Genomic DNA, 17,416 nt, shown 5'->3' with positions numbered 1-17,416 from the left:
CATGCCATGTGGAAAGTTGAAATTAAAGTATTGCCAAAAAAGGAAAGGGGTCATTCTTTTTTAAACGAACTAAAAAAGGAAAGTAGGTCATTCTTTTTAAACGGAGGAAATATTAAAAAAAGACAATTCTTTTGAAATAAACTAAAATAAAAAAGTAATAATAAATTAAAATGAAGAGAATATATGATAACTCCAATGCCGTCTCAAAATATTGTTGTATTTTTTAATTTAATTGTCTCTTAAAAAAATATCAATTAGGAGATGTATTTGATTATACTACTCTTATTTATATCTTTATATCTTGAGGTAGTATAATTATTTTCATTGAATTTTTACTCTAATTGTGTATTAAGATTAAGATACTTAAGTGTCTTAAAAAGATTACTACTCAGTGTAAAGCTAGAAAATGATAAGTTAATTTTATCTTGAGCCTATAAAATAATAAATATTTTAAGATAAATATTTTTAATAAGGACATAAGTATTTTGAGTCAAGAAGAAGTAAATATAATGTTAAAAAGTTATTTGAGGTGTTTAAACTGATTATGTAAAAGACTCAAATCTATCGAATTTTGGTTTACATCAATTTTTTTTATTCTTTTTTTAATTTTTTTTTGAGGAGGCACTTCTTGTCTTCTCTTTTCTTCAACTGGCTTGCCTTTATCTATAGAGAAAAAAGGTCTTTTGTTAATTAGTTAGTCAATAAAATTCTGAGTAATATAATAGAGTAAGGTTGAAGGTTCACTATCAACAAATGAAACGGAAGCATCCACGGCTTTATCTGTTATTATCATAAATTATTTATATCAACATGTCAATTGATAATTGTGAAATCATATTTTAATTTGATACGTCCATCAATGAAACTCAAATTTGACATTTGTTTCGGTAGATATATTATATTATTATACATTCTCCCAATGTAGACACTGACCTTTCATATGCAGAAAGGATGGTAATAAAGGTAAGAGGGAAATCTCGATTGCTTCTTTTTTTATGCTTCTTTTGTTACTATTATACCAAGGAATATTTAGCTAACTAGAAAGTAGAAACCAAAATCCATGAACAATAAGAGAGATCAAATTTCTGGTCAAAATATATTCTCATGGAAACTAATGAATTCCCTTTGCTTATTAATGAAAACGTGAACAGGGAGATTGTTTTATTTTGAACAGCGATGTTGAACAATTAAAAGAAATAAGAAGGGAAATCCCGGTTGTTCTTAAAAGGCACAATCCGGTGCACAAAGCATCCCGAGTTAGTAAGGTCCGGGGAAGGGCCGCACCTCGAGAAGTGTGATGTAGACAGTCTAACCTCATGTAAGTATTAGTGGTTGCTTTCACAGCTCGAACGTGTAACCTATAGGCACACCAGAGACTAAAGGATGATATATGTATGTACACACATTTCTGTTAACTGTAACTTGGATGCTGAATTGTATACCGTAAGTTAACATGAGGAAATTGCAATTAGAAACTCTATGTAAGGGAACACACAGTGATAATGAAGACAGTTCATCTAAATTAAGACGAGAGGGGAAGGAACTACACTTCAAAGGAATCAAGAATAGCCTGTAGAGTTTTCTGTGATGATGCCCACTGTTTGTCATTGGCACTGACCACACAGAGGACAACAGTGTTTCCCTTAGCCGTGGCCTTTGCTAGGTTGTGCGATCCAGTAAGAGCATATGGAGTTTCAAGAACGTACTTGTAATACTGCAAACAAAAAAGATAGAAGCATTCTCTTCATCAGGAGATCTAAAGAGCAACTGTTGCGGATAACAGGAAGACCAAGTGCATAGAAATACACTGTTCAATGGAACAATTAGAAAACATACAGGAGTCTCTCGACTCTCGAGTAGCATGCTTATTTTGGCAGATCTAACAATCATGTCCCTCATAAAGCACATGTTCCAGAGCACTAATCGAGAAACCATTATCTTGGAACCAGATTTTGATTTTCATTTTTCGGGTTAAACATAACTATGCTACAATAACATTTGCCAAATCAGGCTGTTACATATTGTAGGGGCTGCAAATACAACCTATGAATAATTTGTTCATGCCATTTTCCCAGCTGAGATTTTACGCTACCAACTAAGCAACTTAGACTCATTTCTTTCCATGTTTAACTTATGAGTTGCTACCCATGCCAGACCTCTTATGTGTTGGAAATAAGGGGGAAAAGATTAGTTTTTCAATATGATAAATGACTGAGAAAAAGAAAAGGACTATCACCGTTAGATCACCGCGCTTCTCTATAGAAGTCTCAAGGAGTTCATCTGGATCGAGAGTGTTTCCTGTGACAAAAGGGCCAAGAGAAGCAATGACTTTCTCAGGGGTCCCAATGTCTTCAATAGTTGCATTAGGTTTGTTCGTGAGACGGATCAAAGGAGAAGCCACGACTTGAACTTTACCCTGTTTCTCATCTTCAAACTTCACCTCCACCCACGGCTCTGCACATTTGGGTTGGCAATAATTTCCAGATAATATGTTGGCTATGCGAAGTTGTTTCCACGTTGGAGGAAGAATAAATGTGTAAGGCTGCACATTTCCTGCAACCAACTAAATATAAAGCAAAGACCATTTTATGTAAATAGTAACCTTCATAAGCATATCAAGAAGAATGAAATAAACTAAAATAAGAAGTACTAGAGCTTGCTCATTTCTCAGCAAGGATGCAGTTCGCACTACAAAAGAGATACTTATAAACTGACCAACGTTACTGCCAACGCCATTTACTAATCCAGAAACTATAAAAACATCACATGGCAGAATGTTTTACTCAAATGCAAGGTTACATGGACTAGGATCCTTTTGACCAAATTTGCATAATCCCAGCGAATTCTATATGGATCCAACCTGTCAATCTGTTGCCACATCTTAGGTTCTACACAGACATGCATCCCTTGCCTATTTTAGGTCTGAATCCTAAACGAAAGTAGAGGTTAGTTTTACTTTCTGACTACAATCTATTTTCTCAAAGGAGCTTGGAACTTGTTTTTGAGATGATAAGTTCCTCAAAAGCAACGAGAATACGAGTGTTAAATCATTTTAGACTCGGGCTTTAAAATAGGCAAGTTCCATAATACATATACTAAGGACCTATAAGTTAGTCTATTGAAGAATCGCAAAGAATTAGAGACTCGTCTTCTGTCCAATTCTAAAGCTACATGGCTTCTGAATCCACTTAACTTGCCTAAGCTTCTGGTTCTAACACAATCAATATTCTTTCAGGTTAATGAGTCTGTTATCAGGATATTGCTTGCAGAAGCTTATAGCAACTACAGAAACTATGAACCTTTACCTGACTCTGGAATGACCTGTTCTTGCCCAATATCGAAAAAGAAAACCGCACCAGCAGTCTAAACAAATAATTCAGTATAAACTAAAACTATACAGAATAACAACAACAACATATATACACATACAATGTAATCCTACAAGTCGAGTCAGGGGATCGAAGGTTAGAGTGGATGCAGACTAAAAGACAGAGACAGAGAGGTTGTTTCTGATAGACCCTCTACTTAAATAAAGCAGTTTGAAAAGACAGAATATATAAATAAGAGCAATAACAACAATGAAATAACGTGAATTGGAGAGCAGTACACAACATAGACAAAGAAAGAACAGAATTATAAGTAAATGATAATAAAAAAGCTGATAAAAAGGGATGGGAGAAGAAAGATATTCGAGGAGTGGTGGAGATAATACCGGCACGAAGAGCAGGAGTGTCTTTAGAAGTAGCTTTGAAGAGAACAAAGTTAGGATCAGTGGGAGATGGAGGCAAGAATGAACCAACTTCAACTTCACGAGCAATGGAAGGCGGAGGTGGAGGAGATAGGACGAGTGGCATTACAGAAAGTCCAACATTGATGAAATCTCTTCTTGATATGCCTATGTTCTGAATTTGATGATGGTGTTTTGTAGATGTTAATGCTGCTGGATTTGTTGAATTTGTAAACATGGAGGACACTGCCTTCAGGGCCATTTCAGTTTTTTTTTTCAGTTTCTGTTTGTGTTGTGTGGAGAAACGCCAGAGCCTTGTTGGATTGGATATCATGGGGTCCCTTTATCCGTTTAGTGGATGAGGTCTGCCTTTTGCCATGCATTTTTCCTTTCATGAGCTTTTTTTTTTTTTTTTACAGGAGTATATTGATTTTCTAAAATGAAAATTATTTTGAATCGTCTATTTTGAGAAAAGCAATTTGGACCAGAGGGAGTATCTTTCTTCTTCTAATACTTTTTGGATATTTGTTCGTACTACTATGACATGTCACTTCAAGAGAACATCTCAACTCTATCAAGATAAAGGTAAGGTCCACGTATATCCTGCATTCCCAAATAAACTGATGTGTTGTGGTATTTCTTTGTAGCTGGAATCAGAAACTTTTGTTGTCACGTTATCAAATAAGCTACACTTTTCAGAGTATGATTCGTGAAGTAAACACACGAGGAGTTGGGTTTTAACTCAATTACACTACTTGACAAGAAATTTAACAGGTGGATATAAGCAAGTTAGATTCTTGCATTCAAAGAAAAACCAAAAACTCCAGTAGCTGCAGAGTTATGAGGTGCATTGTCATTTAATAAACGAATTTTTGAGTGGATTCTCACCATTGGGACATTAACATATTTCTTCTCCTCCACAAGTAAGCTCTCGCAAGTATTTCACAGTAGTTATTTCATTATGTCCATAGGTGCTCCATTTCATTGTTGTTATTGCATTCACTTCCATATTCTCTTTTTCAAACAGCTTTGATATACTCTACTTGAGCCAATGATCAATCGGAAACAACCTTTCTATCTCTATGAAGTAGTAATAAGGTTCGCATACACTCTACCCTCCTTAAACCCACTTTTAAGATTACATGGAGAGTGTGTTGCTCTTCTCGAACTAGGCCAACTCTGAGGATGCAGCTTCTCCTAAAGCAGGATGAAAGAGAGTAAGAACTTTAACATAATAGTGGATAGAAAAGAAGTAACATATCTGCAACTACACCAAATATGAAAAAAAGGTCCTGCACAACTTGTTTCTCAAGGTAAATTTGGAGGATCACATCAAATATAACATTCATAATTCATAATCTTACTTCCAAGTCACCTCTAATAGTCTTACTTTTGATTTATCCTTTTATCATATTAACTCTAATTGTTCTTAATTATCTGGCATTTCAGCTGGACTGCAGACTCTTGTGTAGCAATGAATCAAAAACCCCATTGCTCATACGGCTTAGATGATATATTGCCTTGTCTGGACTATGCCATTGCACAAGAGACCATGACCAAAAGCAAGGAACCGACAACCTGGTAGAAGATCTCAGGATGTCTTAAAGCTCCTTTAACAAGTTGAGATCAGTAAAGTACTATCTTGTTTAAGAAATTCTCCAGCCTAGAAGATCTTGAAGTTTCCCTAATGGGAAATTAATAAGCATGTCCAACTTTAGTGCGCATACAGCCTACATGTTTCAGTAAGAAAACAGTCACAATGTGCTTGTAAAAGATGGATAATTTTGATTGAGTTTATGTTCTGACCACAATCAGGTTAAACTGACCTATAACAAAGTGTAACTCAAATAATAACCTGAAAAGTAAGTTATAAACACATTGATCGGCGTGAAGGTCTGACATTGAAAATCAGAAAGTCTATCCTTGGGTCTTCATTGATCATGGCATGAAGATCAAAAAGTCTACTTTTTTGTCTTTCTTATAAGAACAACAACAACAACAAACTCAGTGTATTCCCACAAAGTAGTAGTAGGGTCTGGGGACGGTAAGATGTACGCAGACCATACCGCTACCTCCGAAAAAGTAGAGAGGCTGTTTCCGATAGACCCCCGGCTTGAGATACAGAACAGTAACAAGGGGATGAATGACACAACAGAAAATCCGTGATAAGAAATAATGTCACTAGAAAACAGAGAAAATACGACATACGATAAATAAGGGCACCACGAAAGAGAGAAAATAAGAAGTATGCAAAAAAAAAATACGAAGGACACCTACCTAGTTGTAACATACTCGCACATACCAAAGACACCTAAGAATACTAAGATTCCTAAGATTACTAGCCCGGCAACACAAGGTCTCCCTAACCGCTTGCTACACCCAATCTAAGATTACTAGCCCGGCAACACAAGGTCTCCCTAACCGCTTGCTACACCCCGCACACTCACACTAGCCTTCTACCCTTATCCGCGACCTCCACACCTTCCTATCTAGGGTCATGTCCTCATAAGCAGAAGCTAAATAGGACTCAACGTGAAGAATAGAGTCCTCAAGGAAAGAAAACCAGAATGCTAAACAAAGAATAGAAAGGGCTCTTCCGAACATGCTGCTTAATAGTTACTTGGCTTTTCGGAAGACACTGATTTGATCAATTGCGACATTATCATAACCAGGATTATTCCTTTCATAGTCACCCTCAAGCATATGTGATGTAAACATCTCAACAAGAACCCTTGATCAAAAGTGGCTTTTTAGAAAATGTAACATAATCCCAAGAGCCCCCTGAAATTGTGTTTAGAATCCAGACTTTTTCTTTTCACCGTTTTTTTTTGTCTATGAATCCTGACTTATTGAAAGTAGATTATTGCTATTGTTATGTTAGGTATCCATGTCGCAACATAAACTTCATCATTTGTTGGTCTTTTAATTCCTTGAAATTAGTTTTTCATTAGTCAGATTCAGACCTAACTAGTCAAAGCTACAACAACAACATATCCAGTATATTCCACCTAGTGAGGTCTGGGGAGGGTAAAATATACGCAGTCTATACCACTACCTCCGAAGAAGTAGAGAGGCTGTTTCGGATAGAACCCCATCTCAGGACAAAAAGACAGTAAACAAAGGCGTAACAAAACATGAAACAAGATGAAATGACCAAAATAAAACACCCACAAAGTATTACTATACACTATCAAACCAAAAGCACACACCTAACCCATACCCTCCTAGCTAGAAACTCCAACCTATGCACAAACCCTACAACTGCTAGTAAGGCTACACCCACACGCACTACTCCTCTGACCTAATTCGCATCCTCCATACCTTCCTATCTAGAGTCACATCTTCAATAAGCTGTAAGTGCTCCATGTCACGTCTAAATCACCTCCCTCCAGTATTTCTTCGGCCTACCTCTACCCGACCTGAAACCATCCAAAGTCAATCTGTCACACCTACGAACTGGGGCATCAGTGCCCCTCCTCGTAACATGTCCAAACCATCTCAACCTCACTTTCCGCATCTTGTCCTCCATCGAAGCCACTCCAACCTTCACCCGAATAGTCTCATTTCTAACCTTATCTCCCCTAGTAAGTCCACATATCCAACGCAACATCCTCATTTCCGCCACCTTCAACTTTTGGATGTGCGAGTTCTTGACTGGCCAACACTCCGCTCCATACAGCATGGCCAGACGGACTGCCACTCTATAGAATTTGCCTTTTAGCTTGGGGGGCACCTTCTTATCACACAAAACTCCCGAGGCGAGCCTCCATTTCATCCACCATGCCGCAATACAGCGAACGACATAGACATATCCTGATGATCGTAATTTTGGATGATGAAGATGTCATAAGTTGAGAAATGTCATCTGCTACAAAAAAAATTACTGCAGCTACATGAGAACCTGCCTCTATTGCTTTGTTTCATTTGAAGAGGGACTATTTGAATTACTTTCAGTAATAACATAACATATGCATACCAGATTACCTGCACTTGCCTAACTGTAGTGGATGGATCTCCTTTTCATGTTCTCACAGATTCTTTCTAGTGAATTATTGTCTTCATGATCTATTATTTGCTTTTGAAACAGCTGTTACATCACCGAGTTTTGTCTTCTAAGATATTGGTTTGTTCTAGATGTGAAGGTTGCTGTACCATATTGGCTCTTATGGTTTTGATCAATCTTGGTTAAAAGACATGTAAAGTAGTTCTCTGTTATTTGCATCGGATTTTTCACACAGCTAGTACGATTAAACTAAAGCATTGGATTTGTATGTCTGCTGTATATAGAAGATACACATTCAGTTTTCATCTTCATTTAACCTACAAACGCCGTATACATATTTGTTAGAAATTGTCCTAGTTTCATGTCATATTCTTGTGCATCTGGTGAAGATCCCATTGTTTCTTTTCTACCTTCTTTTTCCCTCCCTTTTCGAAATCCTCTGGCTATTTCTAGCCAAGAAAACTTTATGCATTGTTTCCAATAATTACCCTCGTCATTATCAGCCATCCACATTGAAGGAAAAAAAAGATTATTTCTAGAGAATAATAAGGACTGCATGCACAAAACAAGGATATATATGAGCAGGGATGAACTGAGTGAATATGTACTATGCTATGTAGTGAGGGTTTGGATTGCTTTCAGCTCCGACATTGTATATTGATATGAAATCTATTATTATAACTGGTATATATATTAACAGAACACATACTGCTTCGTGCGACTGAGATGCAGTTGGCATTTGATCCTCAAGCTAGTTCAACCTCCAGATCTGATCTGCCTCTGCCTGTCAATCTCCAGATTGTTTTTTTGGCAGGAAGCCACCTAGCTAAAGTAGTACAAAGTTCAATAAGAAAATTGTCTGTACACAAAACTAGATGAGTTTGTCCAGTGTATAAAGATACTGGAACTCGGAGTACCAAAATTGGAGTAATATGTAGTCACTATGAATGGAATAACAATGATCATCATCAACGTCAAACAGTAGCTCTGCTTGCAAGATGGGAAAAGTATCCCAGCAGTTGTCCAAGTTCTTGGAACCAGAGGGGTATGCATAGCCTCCAATCCCGTTGTCATTAAATCAATTGAAACCATAATCCTGGTGTTCTGTGAAGAATTTGATCCCTGCAACAAATAACTATACACAGAAATTCTATGAGGAGATAATACTGATGTCAAACTCTAGCCATATTGTTAGACTGATCAAATAAATATTTCTCTTAAAAGGGAACTAATTTAAACTTCATAAGCTGTTTTTCTTCTTGTATTCAGGGACCAGCCAATTAAGTATTAAAAATGCATCAATATCCTCTTTGAGTTTCAAAAACGCCATCATTCTACTGTGGCAGAACTTCTTTCTTTTATCCCTTGTAGTGGGCAAAATTGTTACAAAAGAATTGACCAAGTACTCCAGAATACAGAAGCAAAAATCAGTATACAAGATAATGAGACTAGGCTGCTATATAGACGTTGATTGTCCATAAATTTTGCATTTAGTGATCTTCCTGATCTCCATCCACAACAATCTTTGAGAAGTTCAAATTATAAGATCTTCGAAGGAAGAATGCACTCATATACAGCATAGTTGCTTCACTGATGTTGTCCTAGAAACCACATTTATATGTCAATTATTTGATTCCCCAGTCCGTCAAAAGATAGAGCGCAATGCCTTTCTCCTGGTAGCACATACCCATTGTCTTGGTATCTCAAGGTCATCTCCAGTAAGAGTTGGCACATGCCAACAACCCTGCTCTGACTCCTACATTTCACACGTACGAAGTAGAGTTGGACACTAGAATAACAGCAAATATGAGCTTAACTTGCATGGATTAGTCATGATATAGCTCACCTGAATAACAATTGAATAAGGTGGAGGCATATGGAGCTTGAGTCCGTCATCTCTTGAAGCTATCATCCGGATCTGCCATATACAAATAGTAGTGTTTAGGATTCTAACTGCTGATTCCCTAATTTGAAAGCATCACATTGACCCCAATAACATAAACTCTCTCAGCCCCATCAGATGGGTTCTTTAAGAGAGCTTCAATTCTCACATCCCTGGACCTACTTCTGCATTCTTTGACAACCAGCTATAATGAAGAATTTCAGTAATTTGAAATAATCCTGGGTATTAACAGGAACAGTGTAACAGGATTTCAACTTTTCCACACCATAACTGCCTTTTACTTTTTTTGGGGATGGGGGGTGGGGGGTGGGGGGGCAACCTACTTATAGTAGACATTAAGCTACCATACACAAAAAGAGTAATACTTTTTTTACTCCATCTTTAGGAAGTGTAATCGAGGACTCTATCGCACTGTAATAAAGATTTTAATTTTTTCATTATTTAACACGTTGCAGATGTACCAGAGTTTGTCAAAATAGAGAGAGAGATTATACCTGATGTTTTTCCTTCCATCTGGGAAAAAAGCTAGTGCCTAATAGTTGGAACAAATGGTCTCTCATCTCATCATTTGTCAAAAGCAAACCTTTGGAACTGACAGCAGCATATAACCAGTACCTGGAGAATAAGCTTATGCATCACACATTTGTATTGGAACCTATAACTGCAGAAAAGAGAGCTCCTTTATTTTGCTACAAGGTTGCCCATAACTCTAGCAAACCCTTTTATTATGTGAAGTAACCTCTATCTTCAGAATTAAATGACATAATATGAGAGCACTCCAAACCAATGCTCAAGAGCTACATTGATTATATTAAGAGCGTCTGGCACAACCTAGAATTTTCATCTGCCACCAAGTGAGAGTTTCAGGCAAAGTAGGGAAAGATAAAGCAATTGTTTCAGGTTCAGTGTAATTTTCGGGAACTGGTAACATGTTTCAGGTTCAACGTAAGATCTTCATGCCATGATGAGTTGAAGCTATTTTGATCAGAAAAAGAAAAGTTGTATGCTTGAGCAATTTGGAGAAGAAGAATTTGCTCTTGAAAGTAGGGAAAAATGTTGATGACAACCAAACAGTTAAAGTTCGAAGAAGAATAAAAGTGTCCAGGAGCAAGTTTGGTCCCAACAAACAGGAAGAATTGAACGGAAGGACGCAGAAAAAGAACAGGCTAACAGTAACAGTCTAGCAAGAAACATCAGCAGAAATGTTGACTCAAACAGCTGGGGTACACTAGCAGTAACTGCAAGAAAGCAAGGCCAGTGAAGAAAAGAGATACGAATTTACCACCAGATCCAATTATACAGAAGGGTTTTCTTGGTATGTTCAGTAATTTGCTGAGCAACAAAACTATTATGTTGATGGCATCCATTTGAACAGCATAATTTTCTCCCATGAAATTTAATTATATTTGAGTTGTGCCGTCCTGGAAACAAATAAATTCACCTACCTAGTAACCACCAAATATTATTTACATAAGAGCTCAAAGTAAAGAGTATTACCAATCATCATTTGAACCATGTGGAGTTGCATAAAGTGCACCCGCTTTCTTCCAGCTTTCTAGCAACTTCTTGTTATTAGGATGTTGAGCAGGACCACCAGTTGTACGATTTTTGTGCAAAATAACCAATGGAAGTTTCTTCGATTCACTCATCTGCTGTAGTTTATTGACAACACATCTGAGCTGCAATAGAAAGAAATCTTTATGAATTCTTTCACATACACTATCAATCTAGAACATTATCTTAAGAAGTTGGCAGTGTTCCCCATCCTGAGTTAAATGGTAAGGTATCCATACTATATTTGGTTTTAGCCAGACAGTGGGAGAGAAGGAACTGGCCATAACTCATACTGGTCATTTTGATAAATTAAAACTGGAAGATTTTGCAACCTTTTCCATATCCGTATCTATTAAGTTGAACAGAAAAGGGACAGTAATTCTGTTTCGCTCTATTTCTTATTCATACTAAATAACACGAGAAGAGGGACACAAATTAAGTCAAATATTTCTCAGTCATACTAAATATAACCACGATAAGAAAGATGGTAGATGAGTCCAAGAGTCCCCTCCTCTACCGCTGAAATGTAATATGATTAGTTTCTATACACATATCAAACTGCATCCCTCAGTCTACTCTCCCATTCATACCCCCATAAAGATGAAAGAAAAGAAACAGAGAAAAAACATAGTGCTACCTGAGAGAAATTAAAATTCCGTTGACTGATGAGGCCAACATTTGCACCATCCACAACAGCATCGAATGGACCATGCCTCTGAAGCCAGTCCTGAGTGAGTGCAACTTCTAAATCAGTTCAATATTCTTTTGAGCACTAAATGCCTGAAGCATGGAGACACAAATATTGGATATACACAGCAGCAATTTACCTACTTTAAATTATTATATATGTGGTAACGATCTTTCAGAAGATTCATGTTTACTAAAGAAATCATTACATCTACGAATATTAAAATGCTAATTGTTCTTCTTTTTCTTTTGAGACTTTCTACTTATTTTGGTGTACTACTTACTTGTATACGGGTTTTTTGCTCAAACCTGCAATAAAATCTTATAACTTCATCAAAACCAACAAACATGGAGGCCTTCATCAAAAATCTATAAAGGAACTCCAACCTATAATCTACAATTATAGATATAATCAGAGCACCCTCTTATTTCTTTTATCTATATTAGGTGAGGTTGATTTAACAGAGAAAAAAACTTGGAACGCTTGGCTTCTTGAGATGGCAGAGGCAGGGGTACAAAATCTTAACTTTATGGAAAAGCCATCCATGAGGCGGAGATGCTTCATGCAATCTAATGTCAAACATATTTGAAACTACTAAAAGTATTAGCAGCTACACAGTCATGTGCACCGGACAAGGCACCTGGCCCTGATGGATAGACAATGGCTTTCTATCAAATATCCTACGAGTTCATCAAAGCAGGCGCCGTCAACATTGCTTCTATATTTTATAATCACTTTGCATCTTCTTAATGCCAATAATGAACCCAATTACTTCATTTACAAGAAAAAGACTTCAAAAAGAACACCAATACAACGAATCATGTAGGATATCCTGGTAAGTATTCAAATAGCTAATCAGCACTTTAGTTGACAGGAACCAACAATTTTAATACCAACAGGAGAAAAGCATACAATTCTACCATTTAACTCGAGAAGAAGGGAAAAACTATATGTAACTAAAATTTATAAATGCACCAGAAGAAAATCATCAGACCTGAAATTGCACAAAATTAGCCTTAACTTCTCTCTCACAAGCCAATTTAGCCAAGGAATTAGCAAAGTTCTCCGTCTCCTTAGGATCAATGTCAATGCACACAAGTTTTTCCCCACATGAACGACAAACACCGGAGCTATCCATCTCCGCTCTCACCACATTCCATTTCCCCTTTCCCAACCACCCTTGTCCATGCCAACCACCCCCTCCTTTCACGACACCTTCCTTCACTTTCCCAACATCCCAATTCTGCACCCCAACATCCGCAGCAGATTCAGACTTAAACCAATCCTCTATTATACCAGCAGTCTCTTCACACACCTGCCTTACACTGGCCCTCAATCTATGCATCATTTCATATACTTTCTCCTCCCTTTTCGACAGAGAACTAACTTTTAACAATGCAGAAAGCTCAGCTTCCTCAGCAACAACCCCTGATTCCCCCATATGTACATCAACTTCATACGCCTTATCAGCCATTCCCTTATCACAGAACCCAAACAGCGCCGGGCCATATGATCTCAACTTAGGAGGAACACCAAAACCCTTCATTTTCTTCACTAAATCAAAAGCCATTTCTGGGTCTTGCTTAGCAACTGCCAATCTTGCAACACTCGTAAACGTCGCCTCATTTGGAGCAACCCCATTAGCACCCATCTGTTTAAAAATCTCAAATCCCTTCTCAATCCCAAAACCCTCGGAACCCGAACCAGAACAAAGATAGAGCAACACATTATAATGATGAACATTAAGCGAAACATTATTTAACTTAGCTTCTTCATACAATCGAAGTGCTTCTTGTAAATCACCGTGTTTAGAACACTGGTCCAGCTGATGACGCAACACACTTTCAGGGGCATCACGACGAGCTTTCTTGGCGGACCTGTTAGACGGTGTGGTCTTTTTATTGGGTTCTTGAAGGAAAGCAGATGAAGTGGAAAGATGGGTTTTTTGAATCACAGACTCTCGCTGTCCGTCCCTTCCCTGAACCCCACGCATAGCGGAAGCTTTAGCGCACCTAGCTTGATTTGTATGTGGGAATTTTTTGGTGTGAATTGGATTCAAGAATTGGATTTGGGCAAGGGGAAGGTGAAAGGGAGAAGGGGTTATAGTGAAGAGAGAGGAGAAAGGTGGGGTTTTATTGGGAAGGGAAAGTGAGAAATTACCCATGCGACGTATGAGCATTTTGCTATAACATGGGTCGTGGAAGTAGGAAGGTGGAAGGGTGCGAAGAAGATAGGTGTACGACAGTTGTAACTGTTGGATACTTCGACGGAACTGAGGAAGTAATGCAACACCATTTGGTTCGGTTCTGCTCCCATAAAATTTAAGGTTGTGTTTACGGGTTTAACCCGTGATCTTTACCTAATATGATGGTACTAACAAGCGTTAATACTCACAAAAATATTTCAACGTTAAGCATATTGAATTTTGTAGGATAATTATCCTCTAAATATATTTTTTTTCATATTTTAATAGCATATATCTGTCCACTTGGACATGTATAAATATGAGGATGGCGCGTGTATGACATGTGTCAATACACGTATAAAAATGAGATTGACACGTGTATTACACTGTCAGCCGCCAAAACTGGATATAGAATTTTGGGAGAGAGGGGATTAAATACACTTTAAAAAGTCTAGAGGTAATAGAACTCCGCAAAATTCAGTATGCTTAACTGAAAATCCAATCAAAATTCAGATATTTTTGTACGTATTATCCCTACTAATAATTAGCATTACTTCAAAGCTAGAGCTGTCAATACGTCCATCAAAATGATGGCCAAAAATATAATAATAATCTGGCTTTGACATAAATTATATTTATACAACTAAAATACATGGTATAGATGTACTTGTAACATAATGATTTTTATTCCATAAATATTTATCCATACAAAATTATGATTAATTCATTACATTAGAATTAAAAATACACGATAATGAAATAATACTAGATGATTAACATGCACGAAAACAAAACGAAACATACACGATCAAATAATGAAATACTTAGTTTATTTATAAATATTTGAATTTTTAATATAAGAGAGAAAGATTTGAAAGCAGGGATTATCTTTTTCAATTTTAATTTGAAAATTGAAAATATATATCTTAAATTAATGTGAATTGATAATTAGTTATAGCATTAAATTAGGAATTATAATTATTTTTTTAAATGACTATATATGTAAAAAAAGAACTTTTATTTTCTGTAATATTGAAAAAGTAATATTAATTATATAATTAAGTTTTACGGATGACCTTTTCATATAATTTGTCTAAATAAAAGGTCAAAATATGTCTAATAGGTAGACAGAAAAGACATTTTTGGTCCAAAATGTAGGTGAAAGGACATTTTTGTCTCAATAAGTAGATTGAAAGGGTATTTTAGGCCCAATAGGTAAACGAAGAGCGTTTTTACACCATTTTACATAGTTGAAGGACATTTTAGGCCTTTTTTCGTTAAGAAAGTAATATTTTATAATTTAATTTTAAAATATTAATAAACATAAGTATTACCGAAAAATATTACATAGTGTTAATACTTGTTAATCAAGTCCCCAACACTCCAAAAAATACTCCTAATAGCGAAATTAAATAACTTTTGACATGATATCCTTCGAACCAAATAAAGAAGGAAAAAAATTCAAAAATAGCAACTATAGAACCTTAAATGTAACTTTTATAACAATAGTTTCATAATTACGAAAAATAACAAATTATATTTTGTATTTAAGTAAACTGTTGTTATACAAATACATATATAACAAGATTTACTGTCGTTATTTTACTCAAATTGGTTGAGTTAAATAAGGAATAATTACTTCTCCTGATGTAGTGGTATGGTCTGCGTACACTCTACCCTCCCCAGACCCCACTACGTGGCAATACACTGGGTATGTTGTTGTTGTTGTATACATATACATATAGATAATAAAAAAATACATGATACATATCTTAAACAGTAAAATAAAACAAATAAGTACATATGTTACCCTCTAAAATGACATAGTATGTACAGTTCAAAAATAAACCAAACACTGTATAAAATACACAGAGCTCTGCATATGTATTTACAGAATAGATACTTGATCCATATGTACATTCTTATTTTATATGAGTCACCTTTGTATTTCGCAAATACATATGAAGATATACAGTATAGTTATGTTTGTACTGTTTAATATGAATATGATAAGTATTTTGTAAATGCATATATATATTTTGTACTGTAAATACATATCCGAATCTATATAACTATGTATTTTGTATGTTTTTTAAATATGTGTATGTGATATACATATTTGTCTTTTCAAAATAAAAGTTAGAGATAATAAAGCAAAAAAATAAAAATAAAAAATGAAAAAAAAGAGAAGTAAACAAGAAAAAAAAAAGGAAGAAAGAGAAATAGAAGTGTAAAAATAAAAGGAAAAAAAAAACAAAACAAAGTAGAAAAAAGAAGAAGAAAATGAAAATAGAAAAAAAAAAAAAGACATGAGAAAGGGAAAAAAAAAGAAAAAAAAGAGAAAAAAAAGAAAAAAAAAAAAGAAAAAAAAAAAAAAAGGTAAAAGATATGACTATATTTGGGGGAGGTGAAATACTGGAGTGAAAATATAAAAATGTAAAATGGTGAGAGTAAAACATGCATTTGCATAGTTAATGAGTAAAATAATGTTACTCTTGCTATAAACTGTAACTTTATAAAAGTATCGTTATTTATTGTAATTATAGTCTTAAGTATGTTACTTTATGTAATTTTTCCAAAAAAATACTTATAAACAATCTAAATAGTTGCATATATTTGACTTACGGGCCGGTCCACGGGCTAGCTCAACCCATAATGCTCAAATTTCACTGGCCACGAGGCTTATTCGAACCAAGCTAAAAAGCTTTGTTCTTAAATGAATCATAAAGCTAAAACCCAATTCCATCAAATTATAGATTGAGTCGAATCGATCCAACGGGCTTGGCCCATATTGATGATTCTATTCAAAGCTCTCCTCATATACCTTTCAAAAAACTAAATTAATAAAAAATCAACAAATATCTTTATATTATGTGAAATGAATTGAGCATAAATATTCATAATTAATAATTTATTTTAAAATAATCAATTTTATTATTTTTGGATCAAAATGTCAAATTTCTAAATAATTTTTTAAAGAAACACCTTTTTTTCTTAACAACAATGATAATTCATAGTCCATTATGAGTATTGATAACGATTAAAAAAAAAGGATAATTTCATTCATATAACAAAAAGTAATTTTTTTTTTTTAAATTATCTTTTATTTATAGAAAAAAATAATTAAAATGGCCAACAAAGCTGAAAGAATAGTGATATCCGATAAATCACCATGTGATAGCATGAGGCTCAGGTCCTGCCATTCATTGTCTCTTTTCTTTCATTTCATAAATGGTCATTAATAGTATATGAATAATTATGTCGTATATGTAATGTATCATTATTGTATAATAGTGTATAAATATGTATATATGATGTACAAATAGTTATGTATTGTAATATATTGATATTGCATA

At 35.4% G+C, this 17,416-nt stretch overlaps 2 protein-coding genes and 1 long non-coding RNA gene across 4 annotated transcripts; 1 reads left to right on the top strand and 2 right to left on the bottom strand.

Moving 5' to 3' along the window:
- Positions 1-1,405: 1,405 nt before the first annotated feature.
- LOC107872797 (psbP domain-containing protein 6, chloroplastic) lies at positions 1,406-4,117 on the bottom strand. Its single transcript, XM_016719404.2, has 3 exons — positions 3,713-4,117; positions 2,237-2,553; positions 1,406-1,714 (listed from the first exon to the last, which is right to left on the bottom strand). The coding sequence occupies exons 1-3, from the start codon at positions 4,059-4,061 to the stop codon at positions 1,544-1,546; spliced, it is 837 nt and encodes a 278-aa protein (XP_016574890.1). The 5' UTR covers positions 4,062-4,117; the 3' UTR covers positions 1,406-1,543.
- Positions 4,118-4,326: 209 nt separating this feature from the next.
- LOC107872798 lies at positions 4,327-5,602 on the top strand. Of its 2 annotated transcripts, none has more exons than XR_001674976.2 (2): positions 4,327-4,650; positions 5,177-5,602. It is a non-coding gene; the product is annotated as an uncharacterized LOC107872798 (long non-coding RNA). The 2 variants fall into 2 exon arrangements; XR_007056576.1 differs by having other exon boundaries at positions 4,327-5,040.
- A 3,360-nt stretch (positions 5,603-8,962) lies between these two features.
- LOC107872796 (proteinaceous RNase P 1, chloroplastic/mitochondrial) lies at positions 8,963-14,227 on the bottom strand. Its single transcript, XM_016719402.2, has 6 exons — positions 12,870-14,227; positions 11,825-11,914; positions 11,131-11,312; positions 10,128-10,248; positions 9,577-9,648; positions 8,963-9,486 (listed from the first exon to the last, which is right to left on the bottom strand). Exons 1-6 carry the CDS (start codon positions 14,052-14,054, stop codon positions 9,376-9,378), a joined length of 1,761 nt encoding a protein of 586 aa, XP_016574888.1. The 5' UTR covers positions 14,055-14,227; the 3' UTR covers positions 8,963-9,375.
- Positions 14,228-17,416: the final 3,189 nt, after the last annotated feature.

Source organism: Capsicum annuum, chromosome 6 (assembly GCF_002878395.1).
Source record: "Capsicum annuum cultivar UCD-10X-F1 chromosome 6, UCD10Xv1.1, whole genome shotgun sequence".
Lineage (NCBI taxonomy): Eukaryota > Viridiplantae > Streptophyta > Magnoliopsida > Solanales > Solanaceae > Capsicum > Capsicum annuum.
The sequence above is the reverse complement of the archived record's forward strand: the minus strand, read 5'-3'. Positions and strand labels throughout refer to the sequence as shown.

What these genes read in the sequence shown, in the direction of transcription:
- LOC107872797 (XM_016719404.2), bottom strand. Translation starts at nt 4,061, where the DNA reads ATGATATCCAATCCAACAAGGCTCTGGCGTTTCTCCACACAACACAAA. An exon ending in CACTCCTGCTCTTCGTGCCG is followed by an intron (nt 2,554 to 3,712) that starts GTATTATCTCCA and finishes AGTTGGTTGCAG; the next exon opens with GAAATGTGCAGCCTTACACA. An exon ending in AGAAGCGCGGTGATCTAACG is followed by an intron (nt 1,715 to 2,236) that starts GTGATAGTCCTT and finishes TTTTGTTTGCAG; the next exon opens with TATTACAAGTACGTTCTTGA.
- LOC107872796 (XM_016719402.2), bottom strand. Translation starts at nt 14,054, where the DNA reads ATGCTCATACGTCGCATGGGTAATTTCTCACTTTCCCTTCCCAATAAA. An exon ending in CTAATTTTGTGCAATTTCAG is followed by an intron (nt 11,915 to 12,869) that starts GTCTGATGATTT and finishes GCACTCACTCAG; the next exon opens with GACTGGCTTCAGAGGCATGG. An exon ending in GATGGAAGGAAAAACATCAG is followed by an intron (nt 9,649 to 10,127) that starts GTATAATCTCTC and finishes TGTATATGGCAG; the next exon opens with ATCCGGATGATAGCTTCAAG.